At 44.5% G+C, this 18507-nt stretch overlaps 1 protein-coding gene and 1 long non-coding RNA gene across 2 annotated transcripts in view; one reads left to right on the plus strand and one right to left on the minus strand.

Annotated features, from left to right (window-relative positions):
• Positions 1 to 6509, minus strand: LOC140126799 (uncharacterized). The gene is made up of 4 exons (XR_011854899.1): positions 5899 to 6509; positions 2927 to 3693; positions 2708 to 2767; positions 1 to 1508 (listed from the first exon to the last, which is right to left on the minus strand). It is a non-coding gene; the product is annotated as an uncharacterized lncRNA (long non-coding RNA).
• Positions 6441 to 18507, plus strand: part of CAND1 (cullin associated and neddylation dissociated 1) — a 22539-nt gene continuing 10472 nt past the window's right edge. Inside the window, exons 1-6 of the mRNA XM_072146662.1 lie at positions 6441 to 6768; positions 13483 to 13626; positions 14737 to 14891; positions 15855 to 15978; positions 16708 to 16964; positions 17054 to 17159. Coding sequence (XP_072002763.1) covers positions 6701 to 6768; positions 13483 to 13626; positions 14737 to 14891; positions 15855 to 15978; positions 16708 to 16964; positions 17054 to 17159 — 854 coding nt within the window. The 5' untranslated portion in view covers positions 6441 to 6700. The remainder of the gene's footprint in view (positions 6769 to 13482; positions 13627 to 14736; positions 14892 to 15854; positions 15979 to 16707; positions 16965 to 17053; positions 17160 to 18507) is intronic.

Below are 18507 nucleotides of genomic sequence, written 5' to 3' on the forward strand. Positions count from 1 at the left end.
TCAAAAACCTTAAAAACAATTAAAAAGTGTGAGAACACACATAAGAAAACAACAAGTGGACCAAGACAGTATAGGTTGATCATTCAGCCACAAATGTTTGAAAGGTACACAATCAATTCCCACAAATCAAAATAACCAATGCATAAATGTCCTGGATGAAAAAGGACTCCTGCAGTAGTCCCTATTTCGGTCACCAAAAGATCCCTAAGGATGGAAAACTAAGAAGTAATAGGGTTAACCCATGAATATAGACAACATCCTGGATATGCAAGTCAAAAGAGGTCACAGAGTCAAAGAGTGGGAAGATACGGTCACAGTGTTACTTGTGGCTGGAGGCACCCCACGCGTTCCGTCGCAGTCCTGCGACTTCCTCAGGGGTAAGTGTCTGCATGTTGGGGGGCCCTGCCTTAAGTATCCCGGGGTGACCACCTACCTCCAATCAAGTTGTGTGCTCCTGATACACAGCAGCTGTAAGTTGTCTCCACGCGTGCCGATCAGGTAATCGCGCTAAGGATTGTGCGCATGGGCCATAGCATTCAAGTCTGAAGTATTGCGATATTATGCGCATGCACAGTACAACATACACGGTGATTTTATCACACAATTTTAGATCTGTGCACGCGCACCAGCTCTATGTATATGCGCCTGCGACGTGCCCACACATGTAACAAGGTAAGTGTGGGACAGCTAACCATCAGTATGCGCACGCGCATAGAGGTCCCATATTGCGCTGGGATGCTCAATTCAAATAAAGAGGTAAGCCCGGAGTATCTATAAGATCTCCCAAATCAAACTAAAGAAGGGACAAAGACAGTTAAAACTGAGTGATAACCATAATGAATTTTACACAGGATGGCTTCCAGTAATGTGCATAAAAAAGTGCATTGTCCTGCATCATTAATAATACTATCAAAAAAAGGCCAATTAAACCAAAAGAGAATATCTAAAGTGCAAGATAGTGTCACACATTCATTATCCTAAAAAATTTAAAAAATATATATATACATATTATAAATGGACGTTGGTGAAGATAAACCCTTGAAATGCAAGAAGGGGAGGTGGTCACCTCAGGATTCAACAGTTGCCCAAATACAAATACAAAAACATTGAAATTAGTTCACAGAATCTAGAAAGAGATTTTTTGATGCACATAGTATATATAATCAGTTCATAATCTTAAATTCATTAATAGGTGAAGGTACCAAAAAATATATAAAACAGAAAAGGTAAGTAAATCAATAAAGTCCAGAAGGCTTAGAGGCTAGTCAAAGGATTCGAATAGAGTCTGATGGTAAGTTCAGTGGCAAACAGGTAGTTATCCTTTTTTTCGTTAAATCAGCGGTCATCTATGGGGAATCCCAGGGGTCAGGTGAAGACGAATGTGCATCAATAGTCGGTCAAGGTCCAGAGTCGAGAGGAACACAAGCCCTCCAGGTCATGGGGCAACCCGCACAGCATCATGGTTGTATGAAGAATCTTATAAGTAGATATCAAAAGGGCAAAGGAAACTATAGAAGACATCCAAAATAGTCAACAATCAGTATTCATATCCGATAACATTAAGGGATAGGAAGGACAAAGAAATTACCGTATATACTCGAGTATAAGCCGACCCGAGTATAAGCCGAGACCCCTCATTTTACCACCAAAAACTGGGAAAACCTATTGACTCGAGTATAAGCCGAGGGTGTAGTATATAGCCAGTCTCTGTGTAGTATACAGCCAGTCCCAATGTAGTATACAGCCTGCCCCCATAGAGTATACAGCCTGCCCCCATAGAGTATACAGCCTGCCCCCAAAGAGTATACAGCCTGCCCCCAAAGAGTATACAGCCTGCCCCCAAAGAGTATACAGCCTGCCCCCAAAGAGTATACAGCCTGCCCCCATAGAGTATACAGCCTGCCCCCTGCCAAGCGAATAAAAAAAATAAAAAACGTAATACTCACCATCCGGTGTCCCGATCTTCAGCGCGAGGCTCCCGTTCCTCGGCGCGGTACCAGGCGGCGACGGTGGCTCCTCTTCTCTTCTGTAGCCGGCAGATCACGTCCATGTGATCTCCCGGCAGGCGCGCACTAGGATACCGCGGTGTCGCGGCTGATGACGTCATCAGCCGCGACACCGCTGCATCTTATTGTGCGCCCGCCGGCAGATCACATGGACGCGATCTGCCGGCTACAGAAGAGAGAAGAGGACCCGCCGCCGCCTGGTACTGCGCCGAGGATCGGGAGCCTCGCGCTGAAGATCGGGACCCGCGCTGAAGATCGGGACACCGGATGGTGAGTATTACGGGTTTTATTTTTTTTCTTGACTCGTGTATAAGCCGAAGTGAAGTTTTTCAGCACATTTTTTGTGCTGAAAAACTCGGCTTATACACGAGTATATACGGTATATAGAAATCTATATGTGTGATAAAAGACCAATGTTAAGTGTGAAGAAGGAAAAAAGGTCTAGGTAACAGCGTTTATGTGTATGTGAAAAGAAGATGTAAATAAATATAAAGGGGCCATAAGGATCCCAGAGCTACCAGGGGATAACTACATCCCAGATGTGAAAGAATTATAGGAAAAACATGAATGTGACAAAGGAGAAAAAAAGGAAAACCAGCAGGGAAAAATAGTGTTCCTGATAATATCATTATATGTTTTACAAACCAAGGGATCATAATAAACAAAAAGAAAAAGAAAAGAAAGTATCTAAAGGCACTCACCTATTTCTGAAGATCCCATGTTATTTGTTTCAAAATTTGGTCATCGCTGCCTGTATTAGCCTGAAAACAAGAGGTCCTCGTTAATTCCCCGGGGAGCGAGGCTCCCAAGATTGTAAATCCAGCGAGCCTCCCTCCTTAAGAGTTCGGAGGTTACACTGCCACCCCTTATGTTCGGCCTCACAATATCAAGGCCCACAACCTTAATTCCCCGGGTCTTACCTGCATGTTTGTGTCGAAAGTGGGTGGCCACAGTTGAGGCATCAGGCATGGTTTTTCTGAAACTAAGTCACACAGTTTCGGTTCCGCCAGGAGTATGTTCCCGTTTCGATTCAAGATACAGCGAATGTTCTGCCATTGGTTATTGTAAGCAGTGATGATGCCATTTATAGGTTCATTTGTATGTTTTCTGGGTTTCAGAAGGTCTTCTCTTTGTGAATCGCGTGCCCTTAGAAAGGCCCTTGAGACCGATTTCTTGGAGTATCCCCGAGCTCCACTGGGTGCTCCACTGATAAGAATTTAAACTCCTTGTTTGAGATGATACCATAATTTTGTTCAAAAGATGATCCAATTTCTTTTTAAAGACCCCAGTAGGGTCAGAGGGAAGGGGGGGAAGTAGTGTTTTAGATTACTTAATTGCCGTCTGGCCTCATTCAGATACATCTCCTGAGGCCAGAGAACCGCATTCCCGCCTTTATCCGCCTCCTTGATTACAAATTCGGGATTAGACCACAGGGTTTGTATGGCTATTTTTTCCTCCCTGGACAAATTCTCTTGTGAGTGCCTATTGAGGGGCAGTTTCTCAATTTCTTGGGTCACCCGATTGTAAAAGAGTTGTAAGGCAGGAATTAAACCCAGGTTTGGTGTAAGTTGAGACGTTATTCTCGTGATATTGTAAAGCAATATCCCACCTGACCAAGGGAGGAAATAAACCTCTGGTGGGTGGAGCACATGGTCTTGGATTCTAGTCACAGGAGGTCTGAGCTAGTCTGCAGAGAGAGTAGATAGAGAAGCATGATCAGTGTGCACAGGGCTGGCTCCAGGTTTTAGTGGGCCCCTGGGCGACAGAGCTCTAGTGGGCCCCCCTCCAGTAGTCACACTGCCCCCCCCCCTCCGCCGCGTGGACACACGACCCCTCATCCCCATGTACACATCCCCCCCTCCTGTATACACACTGCCCCCCCTCCCCATGTATACACACTGACCCCCCTCCCCCTGTATACACTGACACCCCTCCTCCTGTATACACACTGACCCCCCCCTGTATACACACTGCCCCCTCCCCCTGTATACACACTGCCCCCCCTCTACCTGTATACACACTGCCCCCCCTCCCCTGTATACACACTGACCCCCCCTCCCCCTGCATACACACTGACCCCCCTCCTCCTGCATACACACTGCCCCCCCTACCCCTGTATACACACTGCCCCCCCTCCCCCTGTATACACACTGCCCCCCCTCCCCCTGTATACACACTGCCCCCCCTCCCCCTGTATACACACTGCCCCCCCTCCCCCTGTATACACACTGCCCCCTCCCCGTGTATACACACTGCCCCACCCCCTCCTGTATACACACAGCCCCCCATGTTCTCCCCCTTCCCTGGCCCCTGTTATGTCTCCCCCCTCACCTCACAGATGCAGGTCTGTGTTGTCACTGCTCACAGCAGTGCTGCCGGGGAAAGCATTGACTGCACAGGTACTCATCGCGATCTGTGTTCGGAGGGAAGGAACCTCCCGGGCAGCGGGGCAGATGTCCTGCTGACCCGGGGGCCCGAGTGGGCCCCTCCAGTACCCCGGGGCCCCGGCACTTGCCCGGGTTAGCCGGGTGCTGGCGCCGGGCCTGAGTGTGCAGCTCCTGCAGAGCTGCCACCCAGACCCAATACCAGGAAGCAGAAGTGTCAAGGCCAGCTGCCTGATACCTTAGGGCAATCAGGAGACTAAGCTCCAGAGCTGAGATCCACCATCTGGACCAGCTCCATCTCTACCAGCCCAGCCTGAAGCTACTACCAGGCTGTGTACAACCTTCCTGTGGACCTGCTACGATCAGGCCAGAGTAATACCTCCCGGCTTCACTACACAAGTGCTGTAGGTACAAAGCTTGCACTATAATGCTAGAGTAGTACACCCTGGCTTCACCGCACAATTGATATAGGTGTACAGCATGCACTATAATGCTAGAGTAGTACACCCTGGCCTCACTGCACAAGCACTGTAGGAAAACAGCATGTACTATGAAGCCACAGTAGTACACCCTGGCCTCACTGCACAAGCACTGTAGGCACACAGCGTGTACTATGAAGCCGGAGTAGTACACCCTGGCCTCACTGCACAAGCACTGTAGGCACACTGCATGTACAATGAAGCCGGAGTAGTTCACCCTGGCTTCACTGCACAAGCGCTGTAGGAACACAGCATGTACTATGAAGCCGGAGTAGTACACCCAGGCCTCACTGCACAAGTGCTGTAGGAACACAGCATGTACTATGAAGCCGGAGTAGTACACCCTGGCCTCGCTGCACAAGCACTGTAGGCACACAGCATGCACTATGAAACCGGACTAGTACCCCCTGGCCTCACTGCACAAGCACTGTAGGCACACAGCATGTACTATGAAGCCGTAGTACTACACCCTGGTCTCACTGCACAAGCGCTGTAGGAACACAGCATGTACTATGAAGCCGAAGTAGTACACCCTGGCCTCACTGCACAAGCACTGTAGGCACACAACATGTACTATGAAGCCGGAGTAGTAAACCCTGGCCTCACTGCACAAGCGCTGTAGGAACACAGCATGTACTATGAAGCCGGAGTAGTACACCCTGGCCTCACTGCACAAGCACTGTAGGCACACAGCATGTACTATGAAGCCGGAGTAGTACACCCTGGCCTCACTGCACAAGCGCTGTAGGAACACAGCATGTACTATGAAGCCGGAGTAGTACACCCTGGCCTCACTGCACAAGCACTGTAGGCACACAGCATGTACTATGAAGCCGGAGTAGTACACCCTGGCCTCACTGCACAAGCGCTGTAGGAACACAGCATGTACTATGAAGCCGGAGTAGTACACCCTGGCCTCACTGCACAAGCACTGTAGGCACACAGCATGTACTATGAAGCCGGAGTGTTCAAGCTTCAGTGAAGCATTGAGGAGAGGCGAGAGCTCTGTAGCTGTTTCATTGGACTTACACCTGGATTAGTATAAATGCTCCATAGGGACATTTGGGAGGTTTAGTGTCCCAAATCCAGTTGATGGGTTCTCTGTAACAATTCCATGATTTCGCTGGCATAAGTTAGAGCTTATGGCGCCGGTCATACGGGAAAGACAGGAAATGAGTACAGAGCTGTCTCCTATAAGTCACTATGTTGTTATATACTACGATTATTAATGAGGAGGGCTGAGGAGAACCAGTATGGTCGCTGTATGGTGGAATACTGGTTCACCTGGGTTGGGGGCCCACTTCTTTTGCCCCCCTATACTGAACCCCTAGCTATATGGCACTACATGGCTACCCAGCAGTTCCGCTATATTGAACTATTTGATACCCGACCAGGCCACAGACAGCGCTATCTACACAACAAGTGACTTCAGGACGGGATGTCAATCAGAAGTAGAATGATGGGTCTCTCAGCCAATCCGCTGGTGGCACTGGAGGCAGGCCTCGCCTCCTATCGCGTAGCTCCGCCTATGCTGCGGGCTGTGAGTGAGAAGGAAGGCTCGCTCTGTCTCCTCTCCTCCCTCCCCGGAGGCCTGGCTGTTATCAGCCTGCGAGGTCGTGGCTTCTGTGGGAGCGGATCTGGGCGTGGACAGTCGGGGACGCGCACGTACACGGGGAAGGCGCTTGTGACTACAGTATCGTGGACGCGCCCGTCCCTCTTCCCGACTACTGCCGCTGTAACGCGCCTTGTCTGCGGCTGAACCCGGGGATTCCAGACTCGGGGCCCCGGCAGGGGAGAATTCACCAGCATCGTCACCGGAGGCAACGGCAACATGGCGAGCGCCTCATACCACATCTCCAACCTGCTGGAGAAGATGACGTCCAGCGACAAGGACTTCAGGTGAGGGCCGCACGGTGCAGACTCTGCTCCCATGCAGGCGGACGGTCACGGGGAGCGACCGGAGACGGAACGGCGGCGTGAGTCCAAGACGGGGGTGCGGCCTGTCACTCACTGCCAGGCGCTCACACTAGGCCGCGGCTCTGAGAAACGTGTGCGGAGCGCGGTGTCACTGCACGGCCCAGTGTGAGCGGGCACCAAGCGTGTCCTCATGCACATTGCGCTTCTCTACTGCGGAACTGCACAGTCGGCCATTGCCCTATATCAGCCCATTGCTGGATCCCTGCAGATGGCCATTATTCCGGGAGGGTCCTTACTTCTCCTGTTAGTGAGGGGTCACTGCTGCCCTTTGTTGCAGGGCTGTCTTTAACACACTCGGGCTGTGACACCTGGAACTGCCATAGTGACAGACTCTTGTCTGTAAATGCTCCATAGTAGCCCATTGTAATTGGGCACAGTTTATGTCCATTTGGTCAGGTACTGCTGCTGTAGCAGAACTGATCAGCTGAAACCTCTGAAAGAAAAGTGAATTCACCCTCCAGTCCTGCAGTGATCTTGTGCTATACATGGACGTGACTGCAACAATTGATGGCCTCCGCTGTCACCTGTCAGTAAAGCATCCCTGCGGAGGCCATGGATTGGATGTTCTGTTTGTTATTACTGCTTTAGTTTCTTTTTACCCCACAATTGCCTAAAGGATAGACGCAGATGATTTTGGAGACAAGTTTAGGCGCAGGGCAATCTTGCCACTTTTGGAGGATCTGCACTTTTCTTAAAGTGCGCATGTTGAGGTTAGACTACCTTTACCTGTTGCCTAACTAATAACTAAATCTATTCCAGTTCATAGCAGCAAATGGGTCTAATTAATCAAGAGGCGTACACCCCATCATGAATAGGCACAGAAGCTCTGCAGCCCAGGGAAGTCCAGTACTGGAGCAGGAGGTGCCTGCCTTACAGGGACCCTGTCATCAAGGACAGGCACATAAACATTACTCACTGACTCCCCACTGTACCGTTGTTGTCGACCCATCAGTAAAATCATTTTCCAAACTTTTCCACAACTGCCCACGTGGGTGGCTCATTGCTAAATTCACCATGCAGAGAGATGGACAGCATTCTTGAAGGACAGGGAGAGAACTTCCTGTCTGCCCAGGCTGAGTTTTGAAGAGACATGGAGCTGTCAATCAAAAGGAGGTGTGGTTCTCTGGTAACCTGGAGAAACATGATTAGTCTCTTCCGAAGTTGACTCGTGTCCACTCTTTTGCATATGAGAAAAAAACGGTTATAATTAAGGAACACTGCCCCGGTGGTAGATAATTTTATGTGATGTGGGGAGGACTTAACCTTTTACCTGTAGATATTACTACGAGGTGTAAAATTCTTTAAGACTTCTTTAATATAACCACTTGTTAGTATTAGTATAGTAAGTTGTCTGCTCCGACAAGGGGATAAGTTTATCTGTTAAGGTACCAAAGTAGTCAAGATCCAAATATATTGGGGAAGATCTGTTAATATTTGTACGCCAGAATACTAGAGTAAATTGCACCTGGAATGCCATACGCCACAAATTCTGACTTGTCTAGTAATTGACTCATTAATACATCTCCCCCATTGTGTCACAGTACTTGGTACTATGGTCAACTAGGGTTGTTAAAGTACAAGTCAGGGTGATTTGGGGCACTAAACCACCCATGGATCTTTATGAGGTGGGCACAATTAAAAAAAAAAAAAAAAAAAAAGCTTTCCATCCAGAGCTCCATGCCCTGCCAGTAGGAGTAGTACGATACATGTGCAATGGAGCCGGGGACTAATCTCTGCTTCACACAGCATCGTGCAAAGAGGCACACCACAAACATGGCTGCAGATGCCAGTTGGTGTGCTACAGTATAAGTATAAATTTTATTTTATTTTTTTTATACATGGAACCCACTTGGTGACCTCTTATAAGCTGATTTAGGACTCTAAACCACAAGTTTATATGGACCTGTAGTTGGTTGAAGGTCCCCAATCGGTTTAAGGTCCTCTTTACACCAATCCTCCTGGATTGTTTGTTTGGATAGATGTGTATTGAGAAGCCAGTGCAGCCTCTTCTCTTACGGTTAGATTCCGTTCCCTGTGTAAAACGGGCAGCGTTAAATATGTGCAACTCCATGTAAAATAGCATCCACTTGCTTTTGATGTATCTGTTAAATATAGCCACTAAATGAATGGTATAAATGTGTTGTGAACACGGCGTCATAGGCTGCGCTATGAGGTGGCACTAGGTGAAGAGAGTGGGTGGCACAGAGGCCACAGCAGTAAATGTGTGGAGGCGACAATGGATGAAACGATGCACAGTGTCCTGTCTGTAACCGAGAAGTAGAAATGTTCCTTCGAGATACAAGATGGAAACACAATTCAACTAATCCTTATCACTATTACCCCGCACCAGTGCGGTGCCTTATGCCGCAGCCAGGATGTCCCATAGTGCTATATAAAAAAAAAAAAAGAAACGGTAGGAAGGTATAATACACACATCCTCTACGTGTCCCAAGAGCTCACCTATAGAAACCTACAACTGGAAAGCTTGTGGCAGCTTTTCATAATGGTCGTTGTAGAAATCCTTAGGAAACATTTTTTTGGATCCAAATGGCTATTGGCCCCTCATCTATTCGATATAGAACCCAAAAAAGGTGGGTACTGGTACAAAAATAAAAAGAAACTGGACTGGCAAAGCTAAGGAAGAATACCTTTACTGAGGTAGAAAATGCTGTTTGTTGTATAAAATGTCAATGCCAATGATTCGTTTTGGGAACAACCCTTTTACAAGTATGGCAGGTGAACATCATAACAAATTAATGTTAGAAGCGCTGCTTTTTTGATGGTTCTCCACGTTTGAGATTTTAATAAAGAATGTCAGATTTGTCAAAGTGGTATCAATGAAGACATCAGCTTGTCCCAGAAGAGTTGGCACCTTACAAATCTCTACATATGGAAATGCAGCAGGTGTAAAAATATTGCGCTATAGAGCCTTTTTTTCAAAGTTCCAAATTCTTTTTAGACACGCCAAATCCTATGTAAATTTGGTATTTCTGTGATCATACTGACACAGTAGATGCACAGTAAAGGCCTTAAAACAAAAGGGCATCTCTATGGAGCTGATGGAGATAGACAAGCGCTGCCCTCATCTATCTCTAACAGCGCCGAATGATGAGCAGCCAGTGCATGCGCAGATGGCTTCTCCGGTTATCTCTGCTGCGACGGGGGTACCATGGACTCCTGTTCTCATGCTCCATGGGGTTGCAATCAATTTGCCACCCACTGATCAGTAAGTTAGGCCAACTTGGATAGATCAGTTGCTATGACTGGAGAACTCCTTTTATTACATGGATTTAGAATCGTCAAAAATACTTTCTCATTAAAGTTCTTTAAAGGGGTATTCCCATGAAGACAATATTCTAAATGGAAATCAGCCATTTAAAAAAATAAACCATGTAAGGATACTCGCCTGTGCTCCTCTTCATTGCGTCTCAGTACTGCAAACACGTATAACTTTATGCATGTGAAGCCTGTTAAAACAAGTTTTGCCTGGATCAGTGGTTGTACTGTACTACTCCAGTTGTAGATAAAATGTAAAGGGAACCTGTCATCAACATTTTGACCAGTAAACTAGCAATATCCTTACCTCAGGATGTTGTTAAAGAAAAAAAAACAAAACACGTTTACCAGTAGTTCTGACCATAAAAAACCTGCAGACAGTGTTTGGTATTGGCCCTGGGGATCTGTGTAACCAACAATTTTTGTAAGTGATAGTTGCAGCAGGACCGTGATGAGAAGTTATTATCCAGGTCTGCTGCTCCTGGAGTTGCTCTGGGTGAGCATTTCAGAGCATTCTGCTCTTACTCCTAGCAGAGGGACTTCTCAGTAACAAGTGTTGCAGGATTCTGGTTGGATACATCACAGGTCATTCAGAACAGTGGGGAGGTGCTGTGTGCAGCTCAATGCAGAGAGGAGTAAGTTCATTAGACTAATCCTGATCCTCTGCTACTGGATGCTTCCCTTTAAAGGGAACCTGTCACCAGGAGACCCATTTTTAGCACTCCCCCAGTCCCCACAGAGCATAGTACATACACTGCCAAAGTGTTTTTGTATAAAAAATTGATTTTACAGAAAAATAGATATGAAAGGTACAATATAACATTAGCATCTGCTGTGTGACTAGGCAGTTGCCAATTGGGAGGGGCTGGAAAGGAGCAGTTGCCCCCTTGGGAAACATGTGAGCTTTTCAAATATATGAATAACTCGGGATTGGCTGAAGAGGAGCAGGGGGCGTCGCTAAGCCCAGTCATCTAATCAACTATCTCTGCTCAAAAAAATAGGTAAGCCCCAAAACATCGAATTAACCCCTATCAAGCTTCCATAGAAGAGCACACACATCTTTATTACAATATCAATTGACAATATATCACAACAAATACATCAATACTAAAAAAAAAAACGTTAAAGACATCTAAAAACAAACGCAAATACGGACAGTGTGGGAAACTGGAAAGGTACAGTAATATGTGTATAAACAACCCTGATGTTGGCCTCACAATATTCAGGCCAATGTAACACCATATATGACAGGTACTACTATTGTGACATAGACCAATTCAAGAAATCAATATTGTACAATGTACTAACACGTCACAACCACAAGTATTAACAAGCACCCACCAGATGCCATGGAAACCCTGCCAGTACACACTGTCCGACACCACAAAACTAAGTCTAAAGTAGGAACAGCACTAGAATTCATTATTGCCGTGAAAAATCTGGCGTGGCTAGAGACTGGCGGCATCTGAGACATATTGTTAAATTCCCCCAATGTGTTGCAAGTGTTAAATAAAATGGGAAAGATTTATAGGAAGCGTCTGAGCAAAACTGTTCTAGTTACTTATGGCAACCAATTAGAGCTCAACTTTCCTATTGCGGCTTATAAAATGAAAGCTGAGCTCTTGTTGCCATGAGCAACTAGAAGAGTTTTATCTCTTCTGATAGATCTCCCCCATTATGAAGTAGTTGCTTCCCAGCATAAGAAATGGCACTGTAGTCTTCCTCTGAGCAACTGACAGCTGTGGATATTAAAGGGGTATTCCAGGAATCAGCATAATTCATATACAAGTGGGCGCTCAAAATATAAGCTAATGTGTAATTAGTTGTTATTTAAAATTTTGCTCCCTTTAGCAGAAAATGCTGGTGACATAGACTGTAATGAAGAATTAAAATGCTACTGGCCCTTTAATCAGTCCGTTAATTTCCTCTGCGCGGTCCGTCGCAGAAAAGAACATGGCTGCTGGTCACATGTCCACATCACATGGCCTGTACCTCCCTGGGCAGGTCATGTGATCACCACTACGTTTGGCTGTAGTCGGTTGGTTGCAGTGCATCCAGTATGGTCGGTGTTGTGGTGATGGCAGTTACACATCATTACTATGGTAACAGAGCAGGAAAGTCTGTTACATCATCACTGTTAGCAGAGCATAAGTGGTAGGAGGAGTTACTGAGAACTAAAGCATCATGGAACTTGTAGTTTCCAGTGGCGGCCATCTTAGTGATAACTCCACCTACTTTAGAGAGGCCATAAATTTAGTAAATCATAAAATCCTATTATTTTAGCTCCGTTTTGTGACTAATGACATTGAGTATTGATGTATTCATTTATTTATATCATTAAGGATTTTTGTTTGACGTTCATATTCCCGGAATACCCCTTTAAGGGCTTGCTGCTACTGCAAAGATTAGGCATCACATATATAGTCCCCACTGTCTATGCGCTTTGAAAGCTGCAAAAGTTTTGTTATCACATAGGGATTCTTCTTTGCCATCTTTCTCTACCTTCTCATTTTCGGCAAAATCTATAAATGTATGCCGCAATGTCCATTTCCTCCAAGAGCAGCCCTTGCTCAGCGAGGGATGCAGTAAATCCGTCATGGGTTGGGTCCAGACCTTGCTATTCAGTCTGAATCACATCATTAGAATACATAACCATGAGGCTTAACCCCCCCCCCCCCCCCTTCCCCTTGTATAAACATTCTGTGGACCTCTGTTTTACATTTATCACTATTCTTCATGGCAGAGCCGTGCAAGTGCATTGTAACTTCACAATATGATGTTGGTACCCGGAGCTTTGAGTCATTCCAGACCAACTGATGACGCTATGGAGCTCGCTGTCCATGCCATTGCCCCATTAGTCCCTCACCTCTTTTAGTATTGTTACTTGGAACCCTTCTTCATCCCATTGTACCGTTGCTGATCTCATGTAAAGGGGCTCTGCCACTAAACTGCCAGCATCTTTAAGTAGGATATCAAATATCTTTTCTATTATTGCATAATTTTTGTTAAAGCTCACCAGTTTATCCATGAAAAAGGGAAAAAAAGCCTCAAGTCCTATGCAAATCAGCCACTGTCACTTTCTCCCTCTAATTAGTTATTTTGTTTGAAAAGGGCTTTAGTTAGGCTGTGGTTCCGGTGTAATTTTAAAGATAAGAATCTCATCTTTCAAAACACATTGGTGTGAAGGGGGACAGTTACTGTCAATTCACTAGAAATTGTGATTATTTCAAGGCTTGTATACAAAAAACCTGCTATTCAAGTCCTAATAAATTTGGTCAAAAGGTCAAAAGCACTGTCTTTTGAGACGCGTGAAGGGTTGTTTTACTTTTGTAATTTTTTTTTGCATTTTTTTTTTTCCAGGTTCATGGCAACTAATGACTTAATGACGGAGCTTCAGAAGGACTCCATTAAACTGGATGATGATAGTGAGCGAAAAGTTGTAAAGATGATTTTAAAGCTTTTGGAAGATAAGAATGGTGAAGTTCAGAACCTAGCTGTGAAATGGTAGGTTACGTCAAGTGATCGAAAGCTAGTACTTTTAGATTTTGAGTAATTATTACCATAGAACATGTACAGAGTTACCTCTTCAGTTTACCTACCATTGGCTTCGACTTGTAACAAGAGAACTGTACAGTATACAAAAATGACAGTATATGTTCTATTTGTCTCTGAATATAAGCACCCTACCAGTGCGGACAACATCTGCCCTGTTTGCAATAGAAGACCTGACGTCATAATGCATCCAACACAAGCACCAATCCTCCGCTGTAAATTTTTGAGTAAAAAAATTACTGTTCTCTGAAAAGAGGTCCCATGCTAGTCCACTTGTTGTAGATATTGCAGCTCGACTTTATTGAAATCTCTGCTGCACCAGATTTATCACTGTCTGATGCAGGCTGGTTAAACCCTTTGTGTCTGACGGTCATTAGTGCCTGAATGTCCAGGTCAATTTTTGACTTTCTGATATGCGCTTCTTTAATTTTTACTTTTTTTTTTTTCATGGCGTGGGACTTTTTTTTTTTTTGTATTAATAAAAGCATTTGTACCAAAGCAAATGTACAATAGGTTCAGCTACAGATGCAGAGGGTGCATGTACTTATGGAAAGTGAAAGTCTTTCCTGCAGCTGCTTCTACATTCTGTCTTTAGCTGACAGGCTGGGGGGGGGGGGGGGGTACTCTTCAAATGACTTGTATCTCCTGAACCCTTGCACACAATTCTGGTGTCATATTAAACAGAATAGTCTCCCCTTTTATATGACATAAGGATTATGTATGAATGCTCAGCAGAACCAGATATCCACTTTTAAAGTTACAATCGGTAATAGAAATTTACACATAAAAATCAAAAATTCTTAGTACAGGTTTAAGGGTAGATCTCTCTGGTTACGTGAAGCATCCATACACAATCCATATATCATATTAAAGGGGATATTCTGTTTAATATGACACCTGAATTGTGCCAGGGCATGTGCAAATAGGACGTATATAGATGTATGGCAGTCGAACAAAGAACATGCTGTGAACATGATGTGAATCCATTCTAAATTTGGTCTAAAACCTACCATTGACTATTTTTAATAATCTGAAAATGTGTGTTTTTCTTATTTTATTTAGTCTTGGTCCTCTTGTAAGTAAAGTCAAAGAATATCAAGTGGAGACTATTGTGGACACTCTTTGCACTAATATGTTGTCTGACAAGGAGCAGCTCCGTGACATATCTAGTATTGGCCTGAAAACTGTAATTGGAGAGCTTCCACCGGCTTCTAGTGGTAAGTTGCAAAGAATTTCCTTAGTAATGAAGACTTGAAGGGGGTGCCTCAAAATTGATAACCCAACCATAGAAAAAAATCACTAATTGAAAACCACAGTTTTTTTTACTTGGTGTATGGAAGTAGAAAGTGCCCCATAAACTGTAGTGTCCTGGCTGCTTTAGTAGAGTTGCTCCTCCCTGCCATTCCAGTGTAGAAGAGCTGGCACATGCGGCAATAGGCGTCCATAAATATGTAATGAGCGGAGCGCCTGAGAACAGCTCTGGCTGTGATCAGCCTCTGTTTAAAACAACATTTATTACTGCAACGATGCCCTCGAGGGGCTTCTCAAGACATCATTTATCACTGCAGATTGCGGTGCTTTTCAGTGAACTTGCATACAAACCACTGATTTTGAGTGGTTGATTTCTTTTAAGAGTAGGCCATTAATACTCTCAGGTAACCCGTTCAATATTTGCTCTGTTGTTCTATGTATTATATGATTTGATAGAATTGGAGATGCAACCTCACGCTTGTCATTCTTAGTCAGGCAGAGGTGTGTTACAATGAACCTCCAATCAAAAACACATGTGGTCATCCCATGCATGTTCCAACCTATAGAAAATTATATTGGAAAAAACTAAAGTTATAGTTGTTATATAAAATACATAAGCCAAAATACTATAACTTTACTCAATATGATCAATGCCCAACCGTATCCTCCCTGGCCCTATGCACTGTAACCACTGACAGCTTTTTTGTTAAATTTTATTCACAGCTGCCTCTCAACATGCCAAGGAGAGGCAGGGCTAGTGTTCTGCTAATGTATATTTCTGGAATCCTATTATGTATCTTCCATTATATGAATGGCATGTCATCAATATTGGATTGGTTCATCTTGACGCCCAGCAGAGTTAACGGAACCAGAAACTGACTTTTCCATTTGTATATTAATGTATTAAAAAAGTATCTTTTATGCCATAGGATCAGCTTTGGCAGCAAATGTTTGCAAAAAGATTACTGGACGTCTTACAAGTGCTATTGCAAAGCAGGAGGATGTATCTGTGCAGCTGGAGGCCTTGGACATCATGGCTGATATGCTAAGCAGGTAACCTTAACATTGCTGCCAATTCTGTTGTGCTGAGCGGAGGAACTCGTAATTTTATTCCTACAAATAGGGGGAATTTTATCATAACTGGCGCTCAGTCCACATGCTGTATGGAGGCTTAGACCTACTGACGTATCTGTCGTGCCTGGTATAGTTTTGCATAAAAACTGGCAAAAATTCAGCAGTGAATGCTTGCAGGCTTTAGCAAATGCGCCAGCACGGGGCAGAAATGCCCTTCACCAGCCCAATGTCAGTGGCTGCACCTCCATCACACCCCCATGGCATGGAGGTGGCGTAGTTGCAAAAATAATTTCAAATGCAATTTCTTGTAGTGTGCTAGAAATTGTGGTTATTTCCGTGCTTCTATTTCAGATAAGTGATGTTGACGCAGAAATAAATTTTCCCCTCATTGTCCAGGGTTGATGTAGAGTAGGGTTGCACGGATACCAGAATTTTAGAATTAGAATAGAATTATGGAAGCTCTGGTCAGAAAAAATCCTCCCATTGGCAACCAGTAAGCCCATAGTCTAGTGGATAGAGGCTCTATATCTTTTCTGCCGCTAACCCTAACATCTATACAAAGTCATTCAGTACCAAGAATGACAAACCTGGTATTGAACCGTTCTGAGTATGCACAAGTATTGAGATTTTAATGCATCGTGCAACCCTAATGTAGAGCTGTTGAGGGAGTTTACATATCTTTAGGTTAATATTTGTGTCTGTCTTCAGGCAGGGCGGACTGCTTGTTAATTTCCATCCTTCGATCCTGAGCTGTTTGCTTCCACAATTAACAAGCCCAAGACTGGCTGTAAGGAAAAGAACCATCATAGCACTTGGTCATCTTGTTATGAGCTGTGGGAACATTGTATTCATTGATCTCATTGAACACCTTTTGGCGGAGCTTTCTAAAAATGATTCAATGTCTACCACAAGGACCTATATACAGTGCATAGCTGCTATCAGTAGACAGGCTGGTCATAGGATTGGTAAGTGAAAGCTGGGAACATTCATATGATCTATTCTATCTTTAACTAGATCATTTTACCTAAAACATTCTTATAAAATTCCTTTGCAGGTGAATACTTGGAGAAGATCATTCCTCTTGTGGTTAAATTCTGTAACATTGATGATGATGAACTGAGAGAATATTGCATTCAAGCATTTGAATCGTTTGTTAGACGGTAACTTATTTTTTATTTTTGTATTTATTTATTTTTTGCATTTCAATCTTCGTTTCACACCTGAGCCCACAGTGGCTTGTATATGATTGCCTTTAGTTCTTAGAGAACATTTTCTTATTAAAGAGAACCCGTCATGCAAAATAACCCCCCTAAACTAAATATATTTTCATAAACTGCCATTAGAGAGCATTGCCTCTGTCCCTTCATTGTCCCTCTATATGCCTGTAAACCTAAGAAATGAGGTCCTAAAGCTGTATGCAAATGACCTGTGAAATGTCCAATGAAGCATTAGCATATTCAAGCTGTCCACTCTATTCATGAGTGGGAGGCACAGCCACACCCCCAGTGCATGACTGACAGCCTGTGTAATGATGTGAGGCTGTATAATGATGTGCTTCCTGGTGCTGGTGGCCACGCCCCCTGCAGCCTGTGTGTGCATGTGTGTGTGTGTATAGGAGAGATACAGCAGCTCCAGACAGAACATGTCAGATTCATGTGTAGCTGATGTCTGTGTCTCTCACCTGTATATTAGGAGGATGCAGCATGTTAGCAGGTACAGCACAAACACCAGCCATGCTTTACTATACATTACACACAGACATGAGCAGGGGGAGGAGAGGGGAGGGGTAACAGGGGTGACATCACTGCCTCTGACCATGTGACCAGCCTCATTTACATGATAAATGATAGATGATTTTACAATGATTAATGTATGAATTGACTAGATAAAGGCTGGGATGGGATCCTTGTGAGCTGCTCCAACAGGTAGAGGTGGCAGGACAAGTGACACAGACCTGATGACAGGTGTCCTTTAAGTTATTTATAGTTATAGGGGTATTCCAGAAATGAGCATAATTCACTTACAAATGGGTCCTTAAAATACAAACCAATATGTAATTAGTTGTTTAATCAGTCTTTTGATTTCTTCGCTCGTAGACTCAGGACAAAAGACGGCCGCTGTCACATGTGATATGGACATATCCTGCACCTGCCTGGGCAGGCCATGTGAATATCACTATGTTTGGGTGTAGGTGGTTGGCTGCAGAGCATCCTGCATGGCCAATGTTGTGGTGAGACATCATCTCAGTGAGGTAATGTGCAGTGATGGCAGTTACACATCATTACTATAGTAACCGAGCAATGCGGTCTGTTAGATCATTACTGGGAGGTAGGAGGGGTTACTTGGGACTTGTTTCCAGTGGTGGCCATCTTGATGATAACTTCTCCTACTTTTAGAAAGCTCATAACATTTTGTGAATCATAAAATAAAACTAAGCTCAGTTTTGTGACTGACATTGAGTTTTGATATATTCAATTTTCTATCGCATTATGGGTTTTTGTATCAGAC

Source organism: Engystomops pustulosus, chromosome 4 (genome assembly GCF_040894005.1).
Source record: "Engystomops pustulosus chromosome 4, aEngPut4.maternal, whole genome shotgun sequence".
Lineage (NCBI taxonomy): Eukaryota > Metazoa > Chordata > Amphibia > Anura > Leptodactylidae > Engystomops > Engystomops pustulosus.